The sequence below is a fragment of the Phyllostomus discolor genome, chromosome 6, assembly GCF_004126475.2.
Source record: "Phyllostomus discolor isolate MPI-MPIP mPhyDis1 chromosome 6, mPhyDis1.pri.v3, whole genome shotgun sequence".
Taxonomy (NCBI): domain Eukaryota; kingdom Metazoa; phylum Chordata; class Mammalia; order Chiroptera; family Phyllostomidae; genus Phyllostomus; species Phyllostomus discolor.
In genome coordinates, this window is record NC_040908.2 from 171,258,901 (window position 1) to 171,286,395 (window position 27,495).

The window sequence follows — 27,495 nt, forward strand, 5'->3', positions numbered from 1 at the left end:
GTCGCCTCAGTAAGACGGGGGCAGCCCTGTGCCCACGAGGCCCCCCCCTTCAGCAAAGGGCACACTGTTCAAGCACTGAGGCAACCAGGAAGTTTCTAAAGATAATTTGTTTTTGATAAATTAGAACACAATGAAACAGTGTATCTGTAATGTACATATATAAAAAAGTCCAATTTAAGTCGAACAGGACAGGTGCGCAGACCTCGTGTGGCCACAGGAACCCTGAAAGCAGTGCTGGGTGTCCCCAGAGCCTTCTGCTCCTGCCACCCCCAGCAGCCCCGCCGGGGGCCAGGGCAGCAGCCCCTGGGCGCTGAGGACGGTGTGGCCTCAGCCCTCGGCGCCCGGGGCGGCAGGCTCCTCGCCGGCCTCTGGCCGCCGGCGCCGGCGCATGTGCCGGTACTTGCCCACGTACGCCTTCACCAGGTTGCCCACCTTCACGGGGTTGATCTCCCCGCTCTTGCTGTGGCAGATCTGGGGTGAGGGGAGGCACGGTTACCCAGAGGTCCTTCAGGGCCACCCAGGGTCCCACCAAGGTGGCCAGAGACACCCCAGGGTGCCGCCGCCCTCTGCGGCTCGGCCCCCTTCACAAGCAGCGAGGAGGGACGCCGTCCTGGCCCAGCACTCCCCAGGGCCCGCGCTGCCCCCTCCAACGCCCCGGGGCCCGCCCACCTTCTGCACGGCCTTCCGGAGGATGTCCTTGTACTCCTCTTTGGTCACCTCCCTCCGCTGGTAGAAGGGCTTGATGGCCAGCTTCACCTCCTCCACCGCCCGCTCTTGCATGTGCAGCTTCTTCATGTACTGGGGGCGGGGACAGGCGGGTGAGTGCGAGCACACACACAGGCCCGGGGGGCCCTTTGGGGAGACACACAGTGCTCCCCGCTGTCCTGCCCGGGCCGCCCGGAGGAGGGAGGGGCGGGGCTCACCTCCTCGTTCTTGGCCTTCTCTGCGGCCGGCCGGGGAGCGGCCGGCCTCTCCTCCGAGTTGTTGGTGGCAGCGGCCTGGCCAGCCGGCTCTGAGGCTGTGGTCAGGCCGACGGGCACTGGCACTGGCACTGGGGCTGGGCTCGGGGCCGCCCCGAAGCCGGCTGGGGGCAGGCTGCCCTGCAGGGTGAACTGGACCGAGGGCTGGCTGGCAGGCGCGTAGGGCAGGACACTTGTGGGCAGAGCCAGGGTGGGCGGCAGGCCGGGGCCGTAAACCTGGGCGCGGACACAGCCCGTCGGGTGTGGCTCCGTGCCGGCAGCGCCCCCCACCCACCTGCGCGCCGTGGGGTGATGCTGGGAGGCCGCCAGCCCACCCGGCCCAAGTGCAAGGTCACCTCCCTCTGGCCCAGGCACCCACCTGAGACAGGTCAGCGTTGAGGAAGCCTGGGTCTGGAAGGCTGTGGCCAGGAGGAGGGGGCTCGGGGAAGGGTGCCTGCTGGGTGTCCACCAGAGGGCCCCCGTCTTCGGGTCCCCAGGGTTCCTCCTGGGGCGGCTGCGGTCTATGAAGCGGCATCCCTGAGGGCGACACGGGGCAGGTGGGTGCGCGTGGCCGTGCCACTGCGGAGGGCTGCTTCCTGGCAGGAAGTTCCAGGGAAGCATCCCAGCGACGAGGGCCACAGGCCACGCCACAGCCGCCTCGGGCTGGGGCCTGCGAGGCCAGCGTGGCCCCGAGGGCTGCCCAGGGAGGTGGTTCCCGTGGTGGCCACTCCGTGCCGTGCTACACACCACCCCGGCCCACCCTACAGGCCGCAGGTGCGCCCCACTCACGCAGGCCTCTGTCCTCGTCCGGGGCGCCACCTGCTGCCCCCTGCAGGTTCCAGGTGACCCTCTTCACCGGGGCTTTAGGCCGCAGCATAGCCGTCTGGCAGGGCCCTTCCTCCTGCCCCACCAGGGCCCCGCCTGCGGCCTGGCCTCCCAGGGTGCCAGGCGTCACAGCCTTGGCCTGGTCCTGCTGGAACGAGACGCCCCCTTGGGGACCCTCCGCCCAGGGCGGGGGCTGCACAGCATCTTCCCTGTGGACCGGCGGCTCCTGCCCCCCGAGTCCGGGCCCGGCCAAGCTGGCACCTGGCTGCTGGCTGGGGGTGGGCAGGGCGAGGCAGGGCTGGGCGCCCCGCTCCGGGGAGGAGTCGGTGCTCTCCGGGGAAGGCGGGGAGCTCATGTCGTCCAGCTGAGCGAGGAGGCCCTCGCTGGAAAAGTCTTCAAAGATGTGCCCTGCCTCCACAGAGTCACCGTAATCCAGGTCCTCGGGCGGGTCCTCGGCCGGCACCTCTGGCACCAGGGGGCCCTGTGAGGGGGGCTGGTGGGCCGCAGCCCCTTCCGACCAGGCATCCTCCCCTGGCAGCCTGGCGGGGTGCTCCCTGCCTGGCCCCAGCCCCTCCTGGGCAGGGGGTGCCGGGGAGGCCTCCTTCACAGGCACCCTCCTCTCCGGGGAGCGGGGCCGAGGCCGCCTCTCTCGGGAACGCGGCCGCCGGTGCTCCCGGGGCCTGCGCTCCGTGCTGGGGGACCTGGGGGACCGGGACCTGTGCCGCCTCCTCTCCCGGGAGCCCCGCGTGTCTCGGGGCCGCTCACGGCTCCTCCCCCGGCCGGGGCGGGGCCTCCAGGCCCTCTCCAGGCTGCTGGGGGGAGAGCACCCCCTCCCCTGAGACTTAGAGCCACCGGACCGCCTCCTCTTCCTCCTCCGGCCCTCGCGGTGCTCGTGGGAGGAGCTGCCAGGGCTGCCCGAGCGGGACCGGGACCTCCGCCGGCCCCGGCTCCCGGAGTCCCTCTTCCTCTCCCTGCTCTTGTCCTTGGCCTTCTTCCGCCTGGCTCGCTCCGGGCTGCTGGAACGGTCGCTGGAGGACCGCCGGGCCCGGGCCCTGGGCCGGTGCTTCCTGGCGTGGTCCTCGCCCACCGGTGGGGACGCAGACCTGGAGCTCCCATCCCCGGAGCGGGAGCCGGAGCGGGTCCTCCCGTGCTCCCGGGCGGCGGCCTGCTTCCTCCTGTCCTTCCTGCGGCCCCGGGAGCTGGAGGCAGAGCGCGAGCGCGAGCGGGTCGGGGACCGCAGCTCCACGACCCTGTGCGTGGTGGCTGGCGGGGCGTGCGGCTCCGCCTCGGTCACACATGTCACGGTCCGCTCTTCCGAGCTGAAGAAGGCGCTGCGGGGCGGCCGGTCCTCGTGCTCGTGCTCGTGCTCGTCCTCGTCCTCCCAGGGCTCCGGCCGCGGCGGGGACAGCCTCTGGGCCCGGGCCACGGCGCCCAGGCCCCCAGCGGAGTCCTCCTCCTCCTCCTCCTCCTCCTCTCTGCCCAGCTCGCCGGCAGGCCCCTGGCCCCGGAGCTGGAGCGCGCTGGCGGAAGGCCCGCGGCAGGGCTCGGGCGCCGCCCCGAAGGCCGTCCGCACGGTGTAGGAGGTGACGCAGCGCACGGCCTGGGAAGGCGGAGTCCCGGGGCTGCCGCCGACGGAGATGGTGCGGGTGATCTCCGAGGGCAGGAGGCCGGGGCCCAGGCGCTCGGGGCTGCCGCCCGCGGAGCTGGAGTCGGAGCCCGTGGGGTCGAAGGGGTCATAGATCTCGCCCTTGAGCTGCTTCGCCTTCCGCAGGGAGAAGAGGGGCGAGGGGCTCTCCTTCCTCTGCGCCTTGCTCTCCACGGGCCGGAACGTGTGGCAGAAGCCGGGGTGGGCGGGTCTGCTGGGCGGCGCCGTGTTCCCCGGGATGTTGATCCTGAAGCTCTCGAAGGTGGAGCTGCTGCCCTTCCCCCTGGAGGGCCCCAGCGGGGTGGGGGGCTGGGCGCCGCCCCCTGAGGGCACGCCGGGCTCCTGGGAGCCCCTGCCACGGGGCTCGCCCTCCGTCCGGGAGCCGAGGCCAGGCTGCCCGGGGCCCTCCCTGCCCGTCAGCCGGCTGATGCAGGAGCTGGGGAGCTCGACGGGCTGCCCGCCCGTGGGGGCCGGGGCTGGGTCCGTCCGCCCACCGCCATCCCTTCTTATCTTTGGTATCCGGGGGAGCTCAGAGATGTCCGCTCTCCTAGGGGCTGGTTTCGGGGCCTGTCCCAGCACCGTGCTCTTGGCTGGCAAGTCACAGCCACCGTTGGAGATCTCAGATGTGAACCTAAGAGGCACGGTGTGCTCGCCGCTGCCTGCATGGGGGCGGCCGGGTGGTTTCAGGCCGAGGCCGCTGCCGTTCCACAGGTGCGAGCGGGGCTGGCCCAACCGTGGGGCCGCCGAGGGGTCCTGTCTCCTCGCAGCCCCTGGCGTGAGCTCGGGAACACGGGAGGGGGCCGGCCGGCCTTGGCAGCGCGACCCCAGGCTTCCCGGGCACCCTGGGCTTGGAGCCGGGGGCTGCAGACCGTCCCTGGGCCCGGGGCCTTCTCTCTCTCGGGACGAACCAGCTGGGTCTCGCTGAGAAGAGAGAGGGGCTGGAAGACAGGGAGGCAGAAGCCGTCAGGGCCTGCCCCCCCCCTTAAAGGCTCAGAGGCTCGTTCAGTCTGCACCGAGCGCCTGTGTTCTCAGGGTGCGTTTCCAGTCACCCCACCTTGCTGCACGGGCAGCCGGCCCCCCAGCAGGTGCGGGGTGCTGTGCACCACGGGGTCCAGCCCATTCCAGTTCTCACCCCCCCACCCCGGGGCGGGGTTGGGAGGATGCCCTCTGCCCCAGCCCCACCCATCGCTGGAGGCCCAGTTGCATAGCTGGACCAGCCCCTGCCCCCCAGCCTGCAGGACGCAGAGTAAGGGGCCCCGTGGGGCTGGCTCCCAGGCTGAGACGCAGGCCAGCCCCGGACGGCCAAGGGGCCTGCGGGCTCCACCGCCATCTGAACCGTGTGCTCATCACCTCTGCTCAGAGCACGATGAGAAACTAACCGAGACACACAACCCAGCACGAGGCCCCTCCCTTCACACTCCCTCAGCGGGAAGCGCGCCCGTGTCTTGGGGCGAGGGTGTCTCAGGGGCGAGTGTGGCGCCGCCTTACCGGTGTGCTTGGCGCTGAGCGAGCCGTCCCGGTGGATGGTGATGTCGGCGCTGTCCATCAGCAGCAGGCTCTGGCTCGACAAGATGCTGCCCAGCAGGTCTGGGACGGGCGCCTCATCCGCATCGGGCCCGGGCGCCGCGGCGGGCACGCTCCTCCTGCAGCACAGACAGGCCCTGCTGCTGCTGCGGCCCGGCGCCCCAGCCCCCCCATGGGACCGGGGGAGACCCGCTGGGCAGCTTCCACGCAGACAGGACAGGCGTGTGAGTGCAACTGGCCGACGGCACCGGGAGGCCGGCGCGGGCAGGTGAGCGTCGGCTGACTCTGTGGCCTCGGCGGCTGCTCTTCCCCAGGGGCTCAAACGTCAGAAAAGACCCAGCCAACAGCACACAGCAGCCCGCCCGGCGTGGCTGGCCAGCGGGCTCCGCAGCAGAGGCCGTGGCTGCCTGGTCACCCCCACGCCGTCGCCTCCCCATCAGGGAGCCCCGAGGTGAGGACATGCGCCTCAGCGTCCCTCGCTGCCCGACCCCAACCCACCTGGAGAGCCCCATGGAGACAGGCCGGGCCACAGGCTGGTGCGACCGCAGGGCCGAGCGGGAGAGGACCCTCCTCTTGGCGCTCAGCGGGGAAGCGGGGCTGGCGGGCGGCTCCTCGCTGCTGGGGGGGGACATGGTCCAAGGGAGCAGGTGACCCCTGCCCGAGGGCGGGGCACACCCCTGGGCCCTGGCTCGACAGCACCCAGAAGGACCGGCCAGGGCCACCCGCACGGCACGCCCCCTCACCCACCGCCCGCCCGAGGGAGCGGGGAGCTGACGGCGTGGCCCCCGACTCTGCACGTGCACCCGCACCCGCACCGCCCCGCCCCGCAGTCACCTGTCGACAGGGTCCAGCTCGGAGGGGTCTCCAAACAGAGAGAGGGGGGCCACCCCGATGTCCGCACGCATCAGCCCCAGGGAGGGGTCCGCGGGCTTGTACACGGACGGGAGGCAGGCCCCGCGGGTCGGCCCCCGGAGGCCCAGCGCCCGCGCGATGCGGCAGCGGGCTGTGGCTTCCCCCTGGCCGCAGGGACGAGGAGAGGCAGCTGTCGGCGGGCCGAGGTCTGCGGGAGCACACCGCAGCGGCGCCCGCCAAGGCCGCGCCACAGGCTTTGCCCCCCGAGCGGACGCCGCCCAGACGGCTGCGCCCACGCCGGGCACAGAAGAGGAGGCGGGCCGTCCACCTGGTGACCAACGTGGCTGCCCCCGAGCAGCGGACACCGCGGGCAGCACTCCCAGCACAGCGGCCCCAAGGGCCACGGCCGGAGCCCAGACGCAGCCAGACCAGACCCAGGGCCCCACGCAGAGGGGCCGCGGGCGGGCAGCCCGCACACAGCCTCTGCTCTGGGGTCGACCGGCACCGAACCCCCCGTTTCAGACGGAAACGTGTCTTCTCGCCGGGCTGCGCCGCGTGAGTTCACGCCGCCGCCACCGCGACGGCCGCGAGTGCCGTGCCAGAGACGCAGTGCCCACGGGCGCAGTGTTCACACCTCCTGGCTGGGCCGCGCCCACGTCCCCGCCCGGGGCTGCGGCGCGGGGGGAGCGGCTCTCACGGGCCAGCACCGGGGCCTGGGCCCCCGGGGATGCCGTCGGGATGAGACAGGGCTGTGCCCCTCGACCCGCCCCAGCGGCCCCCGCACCCCACGAGTCAGGGGCCTGGCCCCCGCACCCCTGAGGCGCGAGGACTCGGGTCCCAGGACTGCCGCACAAGCCCTCAGGCGCCCGCCCCCAGGCGCTGGAGGGTCTACTGCGTCAGCGAGACACAGAGACACGGAGAAGAGGGGCCACGGCAGGGCCCCCCTGCTGCCCCGCTACAGCGGACACTGGCCTCACCGTGGTCTTCGTCCCCCTCCTCTTCTTCCCGCGGCCCTGGCGCCTCTTGGACCTCGTCCCCGAGCTCCTGCTCCTCACGGCCGGTCGGGGCTGGGCTCTCTTCCTCCCCCGCACTTTCCTCCGTCTCCCTGCAAAGAGGACGTCGAGGGTCCGGGCCGCCCTGGGAGTCCCCTGGGCACACCCTGGGGGGCGCAGCTGCTCTCCGAGGGGCCCAGCCTGTGGGCGACCATGCACAGGCTTGGGGTCTTCAGCGGAACAACAAGATGCGGATTGAAAGCCCCTTGGCCCGCTGAGGAGCGAGGGGCAGCTGCACACAGCCGGGGGCAGGAGGTGGGGCGCCGGCTCGGGGAACTGGTGCAGGCGTCGGAGTCGGAGGCGGAGGCAGAGGCGGAGGCTGGGAGGGCCCCGCCCCGCCAGCCGAGCGCAGTGGTGGGGGACGCGGGCCTGATCCCGCCGAGGGGCCCACAGAGGACTCTCCCGAGACCGGAGAACGCGCGACTCCACGTGCACTTCCAGGGAAACGCACCCTGACCCTAGCCTGCAAACGCACCGGGGTCCCGTCCTGACCAGCCCCCCTGGAGCCCAGGCCGCCCCGACCCTGTGAGCTCACAAAGGGGCGGAACCCTGCCTGGGCCCCGCCGAGGAGCCGCTCTGGCTCTGCAGCGAGGTGGCCCCCAGGTCTCGGGGCCGGAGAGTGGGGAGGCTGGGTGGCAGCTGTCAGTCCCCATCCCGGTCCCAGGGCGTCCATGGACAGAGCTCCAGTGGAAACACACGCCCACCCCCAGGCGACTAGCTCACGCAAACCAACAAAGCCGGACTGGCACCCGGCCCTGCAGGGGCCCCCAGGCTCCACCCCCCGGCGACAGACAGGCAGGGACTAGCTGGCCGTGCGGTGGGCACAGCTGACTGGGGACCCAGAGGACACAGGGACACCGGGCACAGCCAGCAGCGGAGGGAATCCTACTTGGCTCTGGGTGCAAACAAACCACTGCTCAGGTTCCAGGCAGCCCTGACCGGTGGGGCTCAGCGGGTCGCGCGCCGTCCCTCAAACCCAGAGTCGCCAGGTCGATTCTCGGTCCGGACACACGCCCGGGCTGCAGGCTGGTCCCTGCTCAGGGGCGAGCCAGAGGCATCTGACCGAGGCTTCTCTCCCTGTCCTCTGTCCCCCTTCCCCCCACCTGAAAACACACTCACAGACACGTAGACCAAAGACACCAGGTGCCCAAAAATTTTTTACAAAGTAAAATAAAAATAAATAAAGAATAAAATTTCAAGAAGAGTAAAACGAAATGAAATCACATGACGTTCACGACCCCGTAGGAACCTCCAGCACCAAGGGGCGGCCTTGGGGTTCCGAGCCCTCGGTGCTCGCTGCGCACGAGAGACCCCGCCGCGGTGACTCAGAGAGAGCCCCTCTTTCGGGAGCACGAGGCCAGGCCCTCGCAGGCAAAGGGGCAGCGACGGGGAGGGCGCCGGGAGGAGGGCTGGGTGCGGAGGGGCCACAGGCCGCCCCTGCAGCCCGCCCGTCCACCGGCGCGAGTCCAGCCCCGCCCCGCCCCGCCGGCGGCAGCTTTGCTGGCAGAGCGAACACGCGAACACGCCAACGAAACAGAGGGGGCGCCAGCAGGAGAGCCCTCTGGTCCCCTCAGCACAGGGAAGGGTCATCCGGGGCCGGGCGCGCCTCGGGGGCCCAGGGCAGCACCCGAGGTTGCACCGTGAGACCGCTCCCCGGCCACGGGGACGCCAGTGAGCGGCCCACGGGAGGACCGCGAGGGGCCTCCAGACGACAGAAAGGGACGCGGGGCGCAAACAGCAGCAGCAGCAGCAGCAGCAGCACAAGCCCCGCAGTGCCGGCCGGGACTCAGGTGTTGGTGTGGCCCGGGGACGGGTGTCCTGCTTTGTCCACTGTCCACTGGGAAGGCCATGCCACCAAGCGATGGCCAGCAGAGCTCAGCCCGCCCGAGCTCCCGCCCCCACGGCGACGGCACACCGGCACCGCAGCCGGAGCCGCCACGCCCGGGCTTACTGGCTTTCCTCCTGCGTCTGGTGGGGGCCCGCGGCGTCGCCGGGCGCTGATACACAGTGGTGCTCAGACCAGAGGCAACGGCTTCGATGGTCTCGTCCAGCAGAGAGGACATCAGGTACCTCGGGACGCGCTGCACAGTGAGGGGGGGAGCTGGTGGGCAGGGGCGGCTGGGCTCGCTCCCACGCGCCCGCCCCAGCGAGGGCCCCAGGGGGACACACACACAGCCCCGGCCCGACCCCCCAGCGGGCATCGCCCCCGTGCTTCTGAGAGACCGACTGCAGGGGCTTCCTGAGGGCGGGGCCCCTGCAGGACGCGGGTGCAGGGCCAGTGCCGGGTGAGGAGGGCCAGGCAGGCCTGCGGAGCACGCGGGGCTCTGGAGTGGCACGGCGGGGAAGCCCCACGGGACGCCGGGGACGTGGGCGGGAGCACAGGACGCCGGGGAGGACCTCAAGAGTCTGGTCTGGCACCCGGCGGGGGCAGAGGCGTTTGTGACCAGCGTGCCAGGCCCAGGCGACCCCGGCTCCTCCCCCAACCTGCCTGCGCATGCTGTGGGCAGACACCAACTGTGGGGCAGCCTGCCCTGAGACCCCGTGTGCCCCCCCCCACCGGGGCAGGGAGGGGCGGGGAGCCCACCTGGATGTTCTGGGCCGTGGACATGCGGCTCCGGTCCACAGCGGCGCGGACGCGCTCGCTCTGCCGAGTCCGAGTGATGGCCCGAGTCCGCCCGGCGCGGGGCCGCAGCCGGCTGGGGGTGGGCACCACGTCCACCAAGAGCAGGGAGACCTCCTCCTCGGTCACAGAGTCCGTGTCTTGGGAGAAAAGAGGCCTGGGCTGCTGCGCCGCCGTGACCCCCGCCCCCCCCAGGACGCGCCCAAGCCCACGGAGACCCCAGCTGCCCCGCTCTGGGCGCAGGGCTGCCCGGGGCGGCAGGACTACCTGTGGGAGGGACGGCGGCTCCGGGGACGGCACATTCCGGACAGAACCACTCGTCCACCGGCACCTCCTGCAGAGGGGGGTCCAGACACTCCATGTGGTACCTGTGGGGCGAAGGGTCTGTCAGACGGGGGCACCGGAGAGCGGGCACCCAGACGTGCCCGGGGCCCCAGTGCGGCCCGCACCCGGGGAGCGACCGGGTGAAGCGAGCTCGTGGGGCCTCCCAGGAGCCCCCACGGCCCAGCCCTGCACTCCTCGCCAGGCTCCCTGGGCCGGAGCTGGGGTCCCGGAGCAGCAAGGACGGGGACGAGGGCCCCAGGGGCCCATCCCCTCCTCCAGCACGCACCGCATCCGGGGGTCCCAGGCCCTCCTTCGGGGAAAGGGTGTGTGTGAGCCGCCGGAGCACTGCGCCACCCCAGGGCCCTCTGTCCGCAGGACACCCCACCACGCAGCTGCCTGCTCACACCCCACCAGCAGGCCATCCAGACGCCCGGCGAGCCGGCCTGCGCCGAGGGCGACCAGCAGCAGAGGCGGCGGCTCTGAGATCCCAAAGCCAAAGATCACCCGGTCCGGTGACCTGCCACGAAACCCAGCTCCGAGCTGCGCGCGCGAGCAAGGAGAGAGCCCCGGCACCCGGAGGGCGGGGGTGGAGCCTGGGGCAGCGACCCAGGAACAGACGGGCACCCAGGGCTCCAGCCCTCCTGCCTCTCGCTTCGAAGCTCAGCCCTTGCAACTGCTGCTTGTTGCCCGAGAGAGTTCCAGAGCCACCCGCCTCCCTGGACTCTTCACTCCCTTCAGGGGTTTGCGCTCCCAAAGCAGCAGTCTCCACGGGCACCGCACAGCAGACACGCCCCCAGCTGTGCAGGGGCCCTGTGGCCCGGCGCGGGGAGAGGCCTGCCTGCCTGCCTGCGTGGTGATGGGAAGAGGCTCCGGGGTGCCGGGGGCGCTGGCGGCTGAGGGACGGGGGCAGGGGGGCGGGCTGCCGCAGGGCCCCATCAGCCCCCTGCGTCGTGGTCTCCTGGCCCTCCCCCCGTGCGGACACGGCACACACGCCTCAGCCCACCCCTGGGGACAGGCGGGGGGACAAACGGCGACAGTAAGAGGGCCTGCTGGCTGCCGACCAGCGGCACGGAGCCTGGGGCCCAGGGGGCAGCCGCGCACCGGCAGGCGCGGGTGTGGCCTCTCGGGGGCCGGGGCGAGGCTCTCGCGCTCTCCTCTGGTGAGGCAGGGCGGCCGGCGGGCCCACGCTCACCCCGAGTCGCAGCTGTCACAGAGCAGCAGGCGGTCCTCCCGGTCGCTGCGGCCGCACACCTCGCAGAAGGTCGGGTCCTCCTCCTCCTCCTCCCTGGCCCGGGCACTCTCCACCGGGACCTGCGGGCAGAAGTGCAGGGTCCGCGCGGTGCTCGGAGCCCGACCCGGAGCCTGCACCGCAGACCGCCCCAGAGCCGTGCGGCCCCCAGGCGAATGGTGCCCGCCCCCGGTCGTCCCCGGGGAAGAGAACACTGACCCGACAGGAGGCGGCCCGCGCGGGGGGGGGGGGCAGCGGGGCAGCAGGGCCGGGGGCTGCAGGGAGCCCGGCCCCACGCCCGCTGGTGACTGCGGGAGCAAGGAAGGCAGTGGTGCTGACCTCTCGACAGCTGTCACGTAACCACAGGCACGGAGACACGGCCCCACACGCTGACAGTCACGGCTGCGCCCTTCTCCCGAGAACCCGCCCCCCCACAGGTGCTCTCGGGGGCGGGTTCACCAGCTACGGGCACTGTGTGCGCCCTGCCACCTGCAAGCTCCGTGGACACGACACGCCCCGCCCACCCCAGACGAGGAACGCTTCCCACAGTGGTCCGCCACGCCCGGGGGCACGCCCCCACCTGCCCCCTGCGGCCCCACAGGGACCTGGGGCCCCCGCCGGGCGCTGCCGTGCGGCCGCCGCCCACCTCGACCAGGAGTCTCTCGGACTCGCGCCCCAGCACCTCCTGCCCCACACCCCCCCCGGCACAGCGTCCAGGCGGCCTGGGCCCAGGCCCCGGGCAGGAGGGCAGCGCACCTGCATCAACAGAGCCGAAGCCGCCACCTGCAGCTGCGGCCTGCGAGCCCCCCACGGGGACGCGGGCCCGGCAGTGACGTGCCCAGGAGGAGCCCGAGCCGGGTCTGGACCCCGGGGCTCGGCTCAGACCTGAGGCCCGCCTCCAGCAGTCTCGCCGATCAACGCCTGTCCTGGGCCTCCCGACAAGAGTGGGGGCCCCTCTAAAAGCAGGACAGGAGTCCGAAACCTGGTCCCCAGAGAGCCGGCCTCCTCCCCGGGCCTGGGCTGCCCTGCCCCCACAGCTGCTGGGGCTCCGGAGCCGCCCTGGGGTGCAGAGGCAGCACGTGGGTGTGGAGAGGAAGCCCCGGAAACCGCCCCCAGCGGCACCGGCGATGCGCCTCCAGCCCCAGCCGCCCGTGCGCGCCCGCGAGTGGCGTTTGGCGGGCTCCTGGCCAGCACCTGAGCGGACTCGCTCGTGCCGGGGAGGCAGCTGCGAGAGAGAGTGGGTTTTCCCACGACACGGGGCCGTGTGATGGACGGGGGGCGGGGGGGCGTGTGACGGACGACGGGGGGGGGGGGGGTCCCATGTGATGGACGGGGGGGCCGTTCAATGGATGGGGGGGGCGCTGCCCAGCAACGACACTCACCTTCTTCAGGATTTTCCCACCAAACTGGGCTCGGATGCAGATGCAGCTGAACAGGGCTCGGTCCACCGGGCAGGAGTTGGCGTTCTGCGAGACACAGGACCGTCAGGGCGGTGGGCGTCACTCCCCCGGGAGCCACACGCCCGGAGCGCAGCGCACACCCGGAGCCCGTCCAGCGCCTGCGCGCCGAAAACCGAATGCTTCCCACGTGCCCGGCCTCGTGCTGAGCCGCTGGGGTGCCTCCTCTCGGGGCGCGCAGGGGCCGGGCCCCAGGGGCTCCACCTCTGTTTAAGGCCTTTGCCAGCAGCGTCTCCACAAGACTGCTGGGCGCTCCTCAGTGGACTCCGGGGGTCTGGCTCCTCCGTCGCGCTGCGAATGCCTGCTTCCTGCCTCACAGACAACGCCCGCCCCAGGGACCCTCCCTCTCACACCGCCTCCACTGGGCGCGGTGCACGACCGAGCACGCTTGCTGAACTGTGGGGCCCGGGACGCACCCTGCCCTCTGCCTGCGCCCCGGGACCTGGGACAGGGCTGGGGCTGCGCCCGCTCCCAGGCCAACGCCCGTGTGGGCGGCAAAGTGTGGACCTGTCAGCTGCACCCCCCGGGTGCCTCCTGCTGGCTCCCGGGCCCAGGGCGCTCACTGCAGACAGACCTGTTACACCCCCAGCAGCAGGGAAGCCTGGGGCTGCTCTCCTTCCACACACGGGGGCTCCGCCTCCCTTGGGGGGGGGGGACGGCTGTGCCATGCCGCCACCTCGTGGTGTCCAAGTGGCATGCGCCCCGTGACCCCCGACGCCTGCCGTGCCCACTGTCCCTCCGTCACCCTCTCCCTCGACCGTCCGTGAGCCTTGGGAACAGGACCCCCCTCGCCTGCATTCTCCGTGAAACATGGAGAGAGCCCTTTCGGCTCCGGTCGGGAGACCCCGTGGCCCTGCGTGCCCTGCAGGCTGCCCGACCTGTCGCACACAGGCTTACAGGAGAGTCCCCTCTCTGCACCCCGAGGTGCCACCACCGCCCGCGGCCTCCATGTCTCCAGGCCCGCCACGCTCCCTGCGGCCCAGTCTCTGTCCCCCCCTCAGCCAATGAGCCGTCCGAGCCGGAGGAGGTCGCTCCCCGCCCTGCAGGAGCCGCCCAGCCCGCCCACCCCCCGGTGAGCCCGAGCCACCAGGGGACCCTGGGCAGAGAGCCTCCGAAGGTGGCCCTTCCTCCCTTGCTCCCAACCGTCTCACAAAAGTTCCTGAAATGGCTTTTTAGACTCACTTCTAAGCGCACGACAACTCTGAATCCCTGCTGACCTTGTAGCCAGCCACCCCGCAGGACCCAGCGCCCCGGCACCCCCACTGGAAGTGGGTGCTGGTGGAGGCGGACGCCCGCCCCTGCTCCTCGAGTCAAGGGGAGACGCCACCTGCGCAGAGCCCCTGGCGCCGGCCCTGACCGGGGCTGCAGACCCGCCGCCCCGGGGGGGGGGGGGGGGTCGGGGTGCGCCACAGGCCAGAGGCGGGGAAGCGCCTCAGGACGCAGCATGCCGGCTCCCGCAGGCCGCGAGGAAGCTGCCGCAGCTGCCGTCTCCGTCCCAGGCCACAAGCGCGCTGCACGGCGACGCTCCCCAGCTGCTGGGGACGGGGCCCCACCGCCCCTGCCAGCCCTGCCGGGCCCCAGGGCGCCGCCCAGCTCTGTGGCCTGTGTGTCCGTGAGGATGGGGCGGAAACGAGAAAGGCCGAGGGGCAGTTCCTGAAGGCAGTGGTCACTGGGGGGCGGAGGACAGTGTGACTCGTCACTGCACGTGCCTGCGTCTTCCAAGTTTTCAGAAAAGGAAGTTTAAAACATGGGAGGTGCCGCTACCCGAGCCCACGGTGAAACACAGGCCTGTCGCTGTCGCTGGCAGGGCCCCCAGTGTCACTGCAGGCCCGCCCCGTCCCCGTCCCCGCAGGTCGTCATGGGCACCGCTGCCGTCCACCCCTGTGGTGCGAGCCCTGAGACCGAGCCTCGCAGCCCCCCACCCCAGGCGCCGCCCCTCCCTCGGAGGAGGAGCCCCCCAGAGGGGCCCCTCACCTTCGCCCACTCCGAGATGCAGTCCAGGCAGAAGTGGTGGGAGCACGTCTCCGGCGTCCCCACGGCCTGGCCCCGGAAAGTGTTGAGACAGATCGGGCAGCTCTCGGCGTCATCGTCAGAATGCCACCCGCCCCCGGCCTCCAGCGGCCCCTGGGTGCTCGCCGCCGCCACTATTTCCACGTCGTCGTCATCGTCACTGTCGTCGGTGGTGGCGCCTTCCGAGCCTCGAGAAAGAGGAAACGCGGCTTCATGAGCGGGAGCGGTGGGAGCCAGTGGCGGCAGCCACACTCAGGAAAGCAGGTTCCCAGACCCCACGCGTGAGGGCAGACCCGCCCAGCAGCCCCGCCAGGTGTGGCCGCCCCGGGGCCCCTCACCCAGAGCTGCCTGCTGAGCAGCCACAGCTGCTGAAGCCCCGAGGGGCGGGGCAGCCGGGGCCAGACCACACCTCCCACAACCAGGCTACCTGGCCAGGCCAGCGGTCCCCGACCCCTCCTCCGAACACGGCGCCCGAGAACGGCCCGCCTGCCGCTAACACCGCCCTCAGCGGTCCCTCCTTCCGCAGGAAGACAGCACAGCTGCCGAACCGGACAACCTGGCCACGAGCGTGCGGGTCGGTACCTGAGAGGCTCTGAGGCTGGGGCCTCACCTGACAGGGCCCTTCCTGACCCGAAGGGCTGCGCCCTGAGCAGACTGGGCGTGTGTCGCAGACACCCGTGCACACGCCTGCAGGGCCGGGAGGGGCCGGGAAGAGCCCCACCACCTCCTCTTCCGTGGTGAGACCCCCACGGACAACAACACCCAACGCTGGACACCCGGCACAGTGCAACGCAAGTGGTTTCCGGGACAGGCTCGAGGCCAGAGACAGCAGGCGAGCGGAGGGCGTTCCCGTGGGAAGCGGCCCTCCGGAGAAGGCCCTCTGGCCCCCGGCTGCACCCCCCGACATCCGAGCCTGTGCTGGAGGGAGGGGGTGCTCAGGAGAGTCTTCCGGACCCTCAGCTTCGACTGCTGCCTCCCTGAGCCTCCCCTGCCCACCGCACTCCTCACCCCTCCGAGTGCCCGGGGCGCCTGCCCCCCTGTGCACGTGGGTCTGGGCCGACTGTCCCCCACAGCGCTCTGCCCCCAGCCGCACCACCCCTGCCCTTCAGATCCCGGCTGAGGCCTGGCTCTCTCTGGAAGCTTCCCTCCCCACCCAGGTCCACCCTGAGTTCTCCCCCTTCCTGAGACCCTCGCTCACCCCTCTCCTTCTGCGCTGCCGGGGGGGGGGGGGGGGCGGGCTCAGGGTCAGCGAGGAGCCCAGACGAGCCGGCTCCCACCCTCCCTCCGGCCCGACTCTCGGGGTGGAACAGGCCCCCGAACCTCTGCTCGAGGGACGAATGGGCAGTGCCTCGCATCTGTGCCCACACCAAGCGCCGGTGCCCGAGGCCTGCGGCAAGGAGGCCGACCTCCCCGCGCAGCCCCGGGAAACCCGTGCGAGAGCCCCGTCCGTGACCCGCACCCTCAGGCCAGGGCCCCGTGTCCCTGCCCAGGACGCAGACCCAACTCTGGACGAGCACGTCACCACACACTCAGCCGCAAACCCCCACCCACTGCCGGACACTGTGCCAGTCCCGCCCCTTCACCAGCACTGCCCCAGACGCGCGGGTCCCCTCCCCGCAGCGCTCTAGCACCGACGGCCGCAGGAGCCTGGAGGCCTGTGATGGCCGACCACGGCAGGCGCTGCAGGGGCAGGCGATGCCGTCGGAAGGCAGGCAGTGGGGGCCCAGCCGCGAGGCCCAGCTCCCGTCCGGCGGCAGAGGGCCAGGGTGCCCTCCTCCAGGGAGGTGGCCCGGGCTGGGCTGGGACAGGGAGCTCCACCCTGGGGACCTTGCAGGCCACGCGACAGCCAGGGTGGCCGGAAGAAGGCACCACGAACCCACCCAAGGCTGAGCAGCCTGGCCCTCATGTGGCACCATCACCCTTTCCAGCCACAGTCCCGCCACAGAAGTTCAAGGGCACACACAGACGTCAACCAGCGGAGACGGGCCGGGAATTCCTCACAGAGGCCTGTCCTGCGCGTGCCCACCCTCTCCGGCGTCCGGTCAACAGAGCTCAAGGGAGCACTGGCCAGAGACGCCCAGCAGACCTGCCTGGGCCTGGGCCTGTGGGGCCGCCCCTCCCCAGGAACGGCCCGCCCCGCCGCTCCGCGCTCCTGCCCACCGAACCCGCTGCCCTCCCCAGAGAAGAGGCCTGGCGAGCGTGCCATCAAGCCGGAAGGAAGTGTTCCGACCGAGCGAGGCATCGCCCCCCACGGACGCCGACCACGAGCTGCAGGGGACGCTGCAGGTACCGTCCCACCAGCCCTGTCCTGCCCAGGAGCCTCTCCCCAGCCTCGCAGCCCCTCAGCTGGCCAGAGCGGCGAGGGCCCCGACGTCGCTGAGGACACCCTGCACCAGGCAGCCGCCCCCGCGGCAGCGTTCTCACCAGACCCGTCGTCCGCGTCCGTGCTGTCGCCGAGCTCACTGCCTGTGTCCTCCTCAGAGTCCCCGCTGTCATCGTCCCCGCTCTCTCCTGGACCGAGACAGGCAGACGCCCAGGCCAGGCGGTCAGCCCCGAGGCAGGACCAGGGGTAAGCGGAGGGAGGAGCCCCCGGGGGCCGGGCCGGGGAGGGGCAGGTGTCTGAGAAGCAGAAGCCTTTTGCTCTGTTCACACCTGCACTGCTTCCGTTAGGAAGAAAGCAAAAGAACGCCCCACTTCTATAATTTAACAACAAGAGGCTTTTAAAGACTGAAAGACACAGACACGCCTGGGGAGCCCAGCTCTCCGGGGCCAGCACCCTGGGCTGCGAGCCCCCACCCTCGGCTTGCCTGGGGGCGGGGACACTCACCAGCACCGCCAGCCAGGGCAGCAGCGCCGAGGGGCAGGCGTGCGTCTGGCCCTGGGCTGCGGCCCACAAGCTCGTCCAGGCTGTCGTCGTCCATCGCTGGACATGGGGGTTCGATCTGAAGGAGACCAGAGGCGAGTGACCGCCCATGCTGCCGGGCCGCAGAGCCCCCCAGAGAGAACGGCAGTCACGCCCGGCCCGGCCCGGCCCTGACGGACACGCGTCCACCTGCAGGCCAGGGAGGCCGAGCTGCGAGGGGCGACAGGCGTCGCTGTGCACACAGAGGAAGACAGAGTCTTCTCGGCCGCACGGCGACGTCCAGTCGGACCTCCACCACGACGGACCCCGTCCGGCCTCGGACTGGCGGGCTGCATTTGGGGGAAGTGGTTTTTCAGGAGCTGAGGCAAAGCAGGGCTTCCAAGAGGGGGGGTCACCGGGAAGGCCGAGGTGACAAGCAGGGCACTCCCCAAGAGATCCCTCTCCATCCACCAAGGCTGGCCGTCCCGGCCTCCACTCACCGGACACCCACTGGGGGGCTGTGTGCAATACCCACCCTGAAACACCTGGGGCGCACAAGGCCACAGGGTGCAGAGGTCAGCTCTGCCTCCCAGCCGTCATGCCCACCTGGTCCTGGGCTCCCGGGCTCCAACTGGGGACACCTGTCCTCTCTACTCTGCAAGGCCACGGCACAGACAGCGGAAGAGCTAGACAAGTGACCTCATCTGTCTGCACCAGGGCCTCCAGGCCTGGTCCTTGTAAGGGTCCTTTCTGGCGGGTGCCCCCCGCCCACACCCGTGTTACTGGTACCTGGAAACAGTGACCTCAGCAGGGCTTCTGTGGGGCCAACCCACCGACCTGATGCCCTACAGTGAAGGGAGCCAGCCCCAGTCCCCCTCGACCCAGGGTCCGTGCCCCCAGAGCTCGGCACCTCAGCATCGATCGCTGCAGGACCCAGCCCGTCCTGCACCCATGCCCAGGCCACACTCCTGCCCGGGACCCACAACCCAACGACGTGACGGGTGCGGGGGGCGTTCAACCAGGAGCAAGGCAGCTGTCCCGGAGGTGCACCCACTGCACTGCCCAGGTAAGTCCTGTAACTCTCCAGCCCCGGCCGGGACTGTTCCCACTGGACGCCACAACGTCACCCTGGGACACCCGCCCCCACTGCGCACAGCACGGGGTCCGCTCTGCAGAAACGCAGCGGTGGGAGGGGTGCCCACGCTCACGCACGCCTGCCTGGGACGCTTCAGACACCAGGGGCCGCAGACCCTGGGGCCACTGGGCGACAGCAGGGCGTCCGCTCCGAGGCTGTGCTTCTGTCCATGAGGGGGAAGTCAGGAACAGGTGTGGCTGGCTCGCCCCCTGCTGTGCTGAGACCTGCAACCACCTGTCAGGGGCAGTGGCAGGGCCTGCTTCAGAGGACACTAAGGCCATGATGGGGTTTGGCACGGGGGTTTGCCAGAAACGCCAGCTTGGGAACGCAGCTGAACCCGAGGAGTGCCTGCACCTGGGGGCCAAGTCCGCAGGCTGAGCAGCCCTTCACCACAGCTGCTGGGGACCCCACAGGCGTCCTCACCTCCCTGAACCAGGGTGGGGGCGCTCAGGCGAGGAGGCCGCACGCCCTTCCTGTGTCACCACACAACAGCCCGCGCCAGCAGCCCCCGAAAGTGCTTTCCGGAGCCAGCGCCTGTGCCAGCACCAGGAAGAGACCGGTCAGGACCCCCAGCTCCACCACACAGCTCCACCACACCTGCGTGGGCGGGCTGGCAGCCCGACCTCTGCCCATAGCTCCTGCAGCCCCTCCGGCCTGCAGGCCACCTTTGGGGTGCTGGCGGCACGCAGGGGCTCTCCTGCTCAGCCTCCAGATCTGGGGGAACTAAGGGGGACATTAAAGCTGAAGGAACTTTCCCTCTCTCTTCAAACTCAGGGACCCAAAGCACCCACAATTCCAACCACTGCTAAGGAGCCGAAAGAGCCTCTGGCGCAGCCGCTGCAGCCTGCCAGGCCCAGGGCCAGCCCGCCGGCCCACTTTATTCACTGTCGGCCACTGGCCCCGTGCAGGAGACGCGCCAGAAGGGGCCAGCAGCTGTCACCCTGACTCAGTCTTCTCCCGGTAGGTCCAGGGAGAGGGAAGGCGTGCCAAGTCCCAAGTCAAACGGCACGTGAGCCTCGGGATCTGTCCCGGCGACCACTTGGTGGCCGCACTGTGGCTCACCAAGCAGGTTACCTACCATCCGGCCGCTGGACCAACCAGTCGCTGTGTGACAAGGGCAAGCTACGCAGCCTCTCTGGGCTCAAGGCTAGGCATAACTACTCCCGAAAGGGTGCCGTAAGCCCACCTGACTCAATGACCCGGAACGCACCCCTCGCCCACGCGGGCCCGTACAAACGCGGACGGAGCAACGTGGACCGGGAGCTGGAAACCACTCAGCGAAAGGTCACACCTCGCTCGCACAGGGGAGGCGACAGCGCGAGGGGCGGGGTGTCACGGCAAAGGCGGGTGAGCTCCCCGCAGCAGGGACAGGAAGGCGGCCACCCCGGAAGCGCGCTCGCGGGCCCAGGGATCTCCCCAGCCTCGGCGCGAGGCCTCCGCGCGCCGGCTCGGAGTCCCCACCGCCGCCGCCCGCGCGCGCGCCCGCCTGGAGCCAGCGCAGCGCAGGCCTCGCTCCGCCGGGGCAGGCCACAGACAAAGCGCGCGGCGTCTGGAGGCGGCCTGCGCGGCCGGGACGCGCCGGGGACCCCGGGCCGGGGCGGCCCCCGCACGTACCCGGGACCCTCGCGCCCCGCCGGCCGTTCCCAGGCGCTCGCCGCCGCCCGAGCGAGAGCAACGACTAGGCCCGGCCGCCGCTGCCGCCGCCGCGCGCTCCTCGACCCGGAAGTGCACTGAGCCGGCTTCCGGGACCCTCCAGCTCCGCCTACTGGCGGGAACCACTGGGACGAGGAGAGGAAGCGCGGCCTGAGGCGGAGGAAGACGCCGCTCCCCGCGGTCGGGAGTAGGGAGGCGTTGGGAACACCGTTTCTTCCTGGACGAAAGCCCAGCAGACCAGTGTCCTAGGGAATTTGTGGTGTTTCAACTCCCCGCCGATGGGCTGCTCGGGTCTCCCCCCCCCCGCGCGGAGCTGGTGCAGTCCGACCCTCCGCCCGCCGCCCTGGGCGAATGGGAGCGGCCTTCGGGCACACCTGGGCCACGCCCCCGGCCCGACCCGGCCCCGCCCCCGAGCGCGAGGCCCCGCCCCCGAGCGCTGGCGGCCCGCAGACTGCCCGGAGAACCGCTCGAGGGAGGCGTGAGGGTGCGCCCGGGACCTGCCGCACTTCTCCGTCCGTTCACTCGTGGGCCAAGTGGCGATGCGCGCGGCTTCTCCAGGAGCGGGGCGCCGCGAGTCCCGCGCGGTCCACACCCAGAGCTCGGGGAATCGCGTGGTGTGTGACCGGCTGACCAGTACCGTGATAGATAAGCGGGGTGGGAGCCCGGCGCACAGGGGTGACGGGGACGGACCTGGCGAAGACCGGAGGCTGAGAGTGCGGGCAGAACGAGCGCGGACAACAGAAGGGAGCCGGCGGGGCTGGGCCAGTGCGGGCCGTGGCCAGAGGGCCCGCGGTGAGCGCCTGGGATCCGGGGCGCTGGAGCCAGGTGACACGATGTCACAGGATCCCCTGGGCGGCTGCGTGGGAGCAAACTGGAGCCTCCAGGGCGAACCCCAGGAGACCAGTCCGCAGGCCGCTTCCGCGACCCCCGTTCCGCGACCATCATGGCCCGGGTCAAGACGGGCGCCATGCTCATGGGAGGCCCCCCGGGAACCTGAGACGCACATTTGGGACATCCGGGAAGAGACTTTGCATGGACAGCTGAAGACTAGAGTTGGGCAAACGCTCCGCTGGAGATAAAAATGTAGGGGTTGTGTCGGGGGGGTGGGGCGGAACAGCGGAGGATCAAGGCCTGAACCCCTGGCCTCCTGCGTACAGAGATCCGGAACCTACAAAGGAAACCAAGGAGGAGCGCCAGGGTTGGGGCTTCCAGAAGCCAGTGAAAACACGGCAGGGAGAGGGCCTGGGTGGAGCCAAGGCCACGGGAGACCTTCAGGACAGCAGCCCTGGGGGCGGGGCCGGGCGGCCGGGCCGTTAAGGACAACCGGAGGCCAGTAGCCAGACAGCAAGCACCAACAAGCCTGCGCTGCGCAGCTAGTGGCTCTGTGGCACAGGGAGGCACGGGTGGAGGTAGCCGAGGGGCGAGTCCGGTGCTGGGGGGGCGGTGCTGGTTTATGTTTTCTGTTTACTCGAGAGAGGAGAGCCTGCTTCCATGGTCTGTAAAGGACTCTGCAGGAAGGAAGAGGGCAAGGTGCCAGGGAGCCACGGAACTCCACAGTGACCCCTCTCTGTGGACCGGGAGGGTTAGGTCTGGAGAGGGTAGACGGCCCGGCACAAAGCCTCTTGGGTGTCACCCAGGCCAGGCACCTGAACCCAGGTACTTGGGCTCCAAGCATATCGGTCATGTGACCCCCCAGGAGGGTTTCTCAACCTCTCTGTGCCTCAGTGTCCTTGGCCGCAAAACAGGGATGTTGAGGGCGGACGGGTCAGTATGGGGACAGTGCTTCCGGTAGGGTAAGGTCCAGCCTGGTAAACACCCTGCACAGGCGCCCCCTGCCCCCCCACCCCCCGGCCGCCTTGGCACTCAGAATGTGCCAGCCCTTGTACACACGCATGCCTACCTGCCGAAGACTATGGAATGTAAGGACACTGCCCAGGAGAGTGATCCAAATGGGGCGCTGGGGCTCCCTGCCAAAGCTCCTGGGAAGGAACTAGACAGGCAGCTTATGACCAACTTGGAGGGGGGCCAGCCCCTCCCACTTCATTGGCAGCTGCTCCTGGGGGCTACTGGGAAGTTGTCACAATAAATACACGAACCCACGGTGAGATGCAAAGCACACTGCCCTAGCAGGCATCCTTGAGCAGTGCATGCCAACCTGTGCTCAGGTGGGAGACACCCCCAGGAAACAGCCCGGAGCCACTGGTCTGGGCCCCACCTGAGCACAGGTGGTATCCCTAAGACCACAGACATGTATCTGTGCCTCCCATATACTGATGCCCCCACAAGCTGACACAAATGCCTTATCCTCCCCCACAGCGGGGCACCTTCCATGTATACCCCCATCAGCACTGCCACCTCCAGTGCTTCCTGACTAGCCACCCACCTGCCACCTTTCACAGGCTAGTGCCACACAAGGATGCAGTGTACACCCTGCCCACTTGCCCCTCACAGACCTGCACCTGGAAGCCTTTGAAGTGTTTGCCGTGTGTCCTGGCCACCTCTGCTCCTGCTCCCCACAGGCTCGGGCAGGCAGCTCTCCTGAGCACAGGAGGGCAGAGCCAGGCTGGGGGCCTCCTTGGTTCTCTGCAGCCCAGGCCAGCCCTTCCCTGTCACCAGACCTGCACACGCACAGGCCTGGAGCTGGAGGAGGACACACGCAGGAAGCTCTGTGTGGGGCTGTTGCAGCAGACGACCACAACCGAGTGGCCTAAAACGACAGATGTCCAAAGTCAAGGTTGGCAGGGTCACGCGCCCTTTAAAATCTGTAAGAAGATGAAAAGGGTTCTTTCACATCCTAATAATGTTTTACATATGTGCATAGTAATTTGGAAAAAATAAAACACGAAGGAAAAAAATCTGCAAGGAGCATCCCGTCTTGCCTTTCCTGGGTCTTGGTGCTCCAGGCTTCCTTGGCTTGTGGCAGAACCACCCCGGTCCCCGCCTCTGTCCTCCCACGGCCTTCTCCCTGTGTTCCTGTGTCTGCCACCTGTCTGTCAGATGTCCACGTGCCACTGGGTTTCCGGCCAGCCTGCGTAATCCAGGGTGATCTCTTCTCAAGACCCTTAACTTGATCACATCTGCAAAGACCCTTTTTTTTTTTCAAGTAAAGTCATGAATATATCTTTTCTTTTTAAAGATTTTATTTATTTTAGAGAGAGGAGAGGGAGAGAAATATCCATCGATTGCCTCTCACCTCCCACAAGCTGGCCCACAACCCGGGCATGTGACCTGACTGGGAATCAAACCAGCAACCTTTCAGTTCACAGGCTGGAGCTCAGTGCACTGAGATCCACCAGCCAGGAGTGAACTTTTATTTTTATTTTTATTTTTAATTAAGCATTTTTATTCATTGTGCTATTATGGTTGTTTCATTTTTTTTTCCTCTTGCCCTCCCCCCAATACCACCATTCCCTCCAACAATCCCCCCCTTATTTCACATTCGTGAGTCATACATAGGAATTGTACATATGAGTTTTTTGGCTTCTTCATTTCCTTTACTATTCTTAACATCCCCCTGTCTGTTTTGTATCTACCAATTATATGTCTTTTTTAAAAAGATTTTATTTCTTTTTGAAGGGGAAGGGAGGGAGAGAGGGAGGGAAACATCAATGTGCGGTTGCCTGTTGTACGTCACCTACTGGAGACCTGGCCCACAACCCAGGCTTGTGCCCTGACTGGGAATCGAACCACCAGCACTGTGGTTCTTAGGCTGGCATTCAATCCACTGAGCCACACCTGCCAGGGCCGAATATGTCCTTTTGAGGGGCCACCCTTGAGTCCACCACAGAGGGTGGGAAGGAGCGCATTTGGAGCTGCCAGGACTAGGGACACAGCTGGGGGCTGTACCAGCAGGGCAAAGCAGGACCTGGAAGCCTGCCTGAGTTCTGGCCTCTGCATGTCCCCAGGTCCCAGGCTTCTGCCCTGCAAACCCCTGCCTTGTGTGTCTACCCCCAGCCCTGCCCTGCCCTGAAGCAGTGGGCCTGCTCAGGGATCCGCACGACCCAGGCCTTGATGACCCCTCAACTTCTGACCCGGTGGAGCCAAGCCACTCCTCACTCTGTGCTCCTTCCCCACCCACAGGTGGCCACACCCCACAATTCCCTGCACCGACTTCACACCCCTGAGGTCCCAGGCAAGGGGAGATGCCTCCCTGGAGCCCCAGCACGGAGCCACCAGGTGGAAGTTCTGAAGGAAGAAGTGAAATGACCACGGTGGAGGAAAGGGTGCGGGAGGGGCCCGCGTTGGGTTCACAGCAACTGGTGGGCTCCAGCCCCGGCTCGTGTGGACTGCAGGTGAGTCATGGGCTGGGGAGGACCAGGAGGGAGGGCTGAAGGAGGGCGGCGAGGGGGCCAGGGTGGCTGGGGCTCTCGCCCTCGCCCTGGGGCAAGGACTACGGTGACAGGCGGGAGCTGAGGAGCCCTTTGGAGCTGCCTCGAGTCAAGCCAGGGGAGTCACCAGGGAGGGCCAGGCTCTGGGGCAGGCGCCAGATACTGGTTGATTTGAGGGAGGTGGGGTAAGGGAGCTTTTTCTGACCTTGGAGGGGGCACAAAAGGCTTACGAGGACCCCTGTGCCAGGAAAAGGGGGGAGCAGGCACCCCTCTGCCTAATTAGGGGTCTGAATGACCCGATTCCGCCTCCCGACTCAGCCGTGGAGACGGAAGAGGGTGTGAAGATAAGGGCGCTAGTGCCAAATGTCCCTTGGCTGCCACCTCGGGGGCTCCACCCAGGAGTCGGCAACTCCGGGGCTGAACCAGTCCGTTTCCTTGATTTACACCTTTTCAGTTCTCGGACAGGACCGGGCAGCTCCGGGAGGAGACCCGCCAGGACCCCGCGCCCGCGCTCCGGCTCGGACTGCGAACCTGCCGTGGTGGCAGATCCCACGGGAGGGCTCTAGGGCGCTCAGGGCCAGTCCGCGGGGTTGCGGGCAAACCAGGCGGAGCCGAAGCTCGCACCCCGCTCTGCCCCGCCAGCCAGACCGCCCCGGGTAGGCGCGGGCGGCGCGGGCTCTACGTGCGTCCCCAGGCTGAGGCCCCTCCTCGGCCCCGACCCGGCTACGTGCGCGGAGTCCCGCGGGTTCCCTAGGAGGATCCGGCCCCCGCGCGGCGGGCGGGGGAACAGCGCCTCGGGCCGTACCACCCGGCCAGACCCGCGGGGGAGCCGCCCGCGAGGCGGTAGCAGGGCGCCCCAGGCCCCGCCCGGCAGGTGGCGGCCCCGCCCAGAGGCCGACGTGCGGAAAGGAACGCGCCGGCCGCGCCCGCAAGGGGCCGCGCGGCGGTGGGCGTGGCGTCCGCACCCCCCTCCCGCCCACTGGCTGTGGCGCGGCAGGGCGGGCCCGGCCCGGCGGACGATTGGCTGCCCTGCTCTCACATTTGCATAGGGGCTGGGCGCTGGACGCGGGCTCCGGGCCTTGGGGGCGCGAGGGGGCCGCCGCCGAAGTTGGGCCGAGGGCCGGCGACGGTGCCGCGCCGGGATCGCAGGTGACGCGCTAGGGGTCCCAGGCCCGCGGGCGGGGGCGCACCCCAGAGGCCGCCCGCCCCTGACGGCTGCAGGGGCTTGGACGCCCAAGTTGGAGGGGAAGGAGGGGTCGGGGTGCGGGACGACCCCTCCGCCTGCTTGGCGGTCCCTCCAGGCGCAGGGCAGCCACTGCCCACTGCACACTGCGCTGCTCCGGACCCACTGTGCGTGTGACAGCGGCTGATCTGTTCCTGGGCAGCGCGACCGCCCCGGCCCCTCTGTGACCCTGCTCTGTCGGGCAGGGGTGGCCACAACAGGCAGGGAGAGGCCACGCCGCTCGCAGGGGGCGCACCAAGGGGGAGGGGCAGGGCGCCCCTACGGGAGGGTCTGCTTGTTTGCGTCCAGCAGACACCCAGGGGGATGGGAGGGAACGAAGGGACATTGAGAGGGCTCAGGTTTTACCAGATGCCCTCGGGGAGGGAACTTTGTTTTCCTTGTGTGTGTCAGGGTGCCAGGTTGCGTGGCGTTCCTGGGACAGTCTCTGGACGTCGCCGAGCGGAGAGCAGCAGCCCTGGACAAGCGTGGACTGGAGCCTCCAGAACCAACCTCCTGAGGGCCACCTCTGGGAACTCTCTTAAGGAAAACATTGACAGATTTGGCTTTTCTGTGCATTTCTGCCACTTTCGCAAGGTCACCACGAAGGGAGTGAGGACCGCCCGGCCTCATCTGTGGTGCCCGGCAACACGCCCCTCCAGGAGGCCGGTGGCACTGGCGCAGTCCTGGACCGGACCACTGGGCCTGCCCTCTCTGCTGGGTGTTCTCAAGTCCCCTGTGAACATCTGCCGGGCGTGGAGTGTGCACAGAGCAGCCGCCAGCAGGCCTGCAGGTGCCTGGATGCCTGCAGCGGGCCCGGCCCCCTCTCCGGGCAGTGGGGGTTGATGGCTGGAGTCTGCTGTTGGGGGAGAGGCCTGAGGGATTCGCATGGATGTGGACTTTTCTTGGAGTGACCCTGTCCTGATGGTCACTGTGGTGTCACACCCAGCAGGTTTGGTAGGGCCCCAGGTCCTGTCGGTGACGGAGGCTGTGGTGGCCTTGAGGTGGGCAACCAGTGGAGCTGATTTACCGACACTGGGCAGCGACTTTCTGTGGGCGACCCCCGTGAACCCCGGTGTTCTCAGCCAGCCCTAGAGGGCGCTTTTGTGCTGGGGGTGGGAAGGAACTCTGAGGTCAGTGGGGGCTCCTGTGCTGTCGCCCAACACAGCCTGGCCCCGAAGGGCAGCCATGACCAGTGGCAATGGCTGCCCCGTCCCACACAGCAGCCGGGGTCCTGCCTCAGCTCCCTGGGGGGCTGGCCAGGCCTGGCTCGGTCCTGCCCTGCTGTGAACAACGTCTGGGGGAGCGGGGCTTTTCCTCACCTCAGCACGGCTCACGTCATCATTGTCGATGTACAATTGAAAACTCGAAAGTAAACTTTGCGGCCACTCACAGGTTTGCTTAGTGACCTGAAGCCCTTCTGGCAACGTGGTGGGTGGGACCCTGTGCACCCGAGCAGCCAGAGAGGAAGGCTCTGCCCCAGCTCCCACCTCGGCTGCCGGAGGAGGGAACCCCCACTGTAGGGGGCCCCTAAGCTTGCTCAGAGCCAGTAGCAGACCAGGGACAGGCTCCTGGTGGTGGCTTCAGAAGAAACAGGTGTCCCTTGTAAACAGGCACAGACCACACCCCTGTGAGCTGTCAGCTCTGTGCCCACCTCCCACTGGGGGCTGGGGAACTTGGTGGGGAAGTTCATGACACTGGTGAGGGTGAGCACTAGCTCCACCGGCCCTGGGGTGCGAGGGGGGTGTCCCTGGGTGGCACCTGGCTTTGCCCCTGCCGGCCTGTGCACTCTGTGGCTCAGGGCCGGAGCCCTGGTCCATCC

General features: G+C 69.2%; 1 protein-coding gene and 1 long non-coding RNA gene across 4 annotated transcripts; one reads left to right on the forward strand and one right to left on the reverse strand.

The window, feature by feature from the left end:
• Positions 1 to 88: 88 nt before the first annotated feature.
• PHRF1 (PHD and ring finger domains 1) lies at positions 89 to 20,196 on the reverse strand. Of its 3 annotated transcripts, none has more exons than XM_036029862.1 (18): positions 20,088 to 20,196; positions 17,324 to 17,438; positions 16,921 to 17,007; positions 14,461 to 14,684; positions 12,412 to 12,495; positions 10,994 to 11,112; positions 9,745 to 9,845; positions 9,442 to 9,617; positions 8,809 to 8,938; positions 6,783 to 6,910; positions 5,788 to 5,969; positions 5,452 to 5,568; positions 4,918 to 5,072; positions 1,749 to 4,367; positions 1,339 to 1,496; positions 924 to 1,196; positions 670 to 798; positions 89 to 471 (listed from the first exon to the last, which is right to left on the reverse strand). In XM_036029862.1, the coding sequence occupies exons 2-18, from the start codon at positions 17,415 to 17,417 to the stop codon at positions 328 to 330; spliced, it is 4,920 nt and encodes a 1,639-aa protein (XP_035885755.1). In that variant the 5' UTR covers positions 17,418 to 17,438; positions 20,088 to 20,196; the 3' UTR covers positions 89 to 327. The 3 variants fall into 3 exon arrangements, with proteins under 3 accessions (XP_035885755.1, XP_035885754.1, XP_035885756.1); XM_036029861.1 differs by having other exon boundaries at positions 5,452 to 5,571; XM_036029863.1 differs by having other exon boundaries at positions 16,921 to 16,987; positions 17,319 to 17,438.
• Positions 20,197 to 25,481: 5,285 nt separating this feature from the next.
• On the forward strand, positions 25,482 to 27,065 carry LOC118501422. Its single transcript, XR_004904077.1, has 2 exons — positions 25,482 to 25,603; positions 26,088 to 27,065. It is a non-coding gene; the product is annotated as an uncharacterized LOC118501422 (long non-coding RNA).
• Positions 27,066 to 27,495: the final 430 nt, after the last annotated feature.

Coding starts and splice junctions, on each gene's coding strand:
- PHRF1 (XM_036029861.1), bottom strand. CDS start 17,417: ATGGACGACGACAGCCTGGACGAGCTTGTGGGCCGCAGCCCAGGGCCA. Junction 14,685..16,920: donor GGACGCGGACGACGGGTCTG/GTGAGAACGCTG, acceptor CTCTTTCTCGAG/GCTCGGAAGGCGCCACCACC. Junction 1,497..1,748: donor GGACGAGGACAGAGGCCTGC/GTGAGTGGGGCG, acceptor TGTCGCCCTCAG/GGATGCCGCTTCATAGACCG.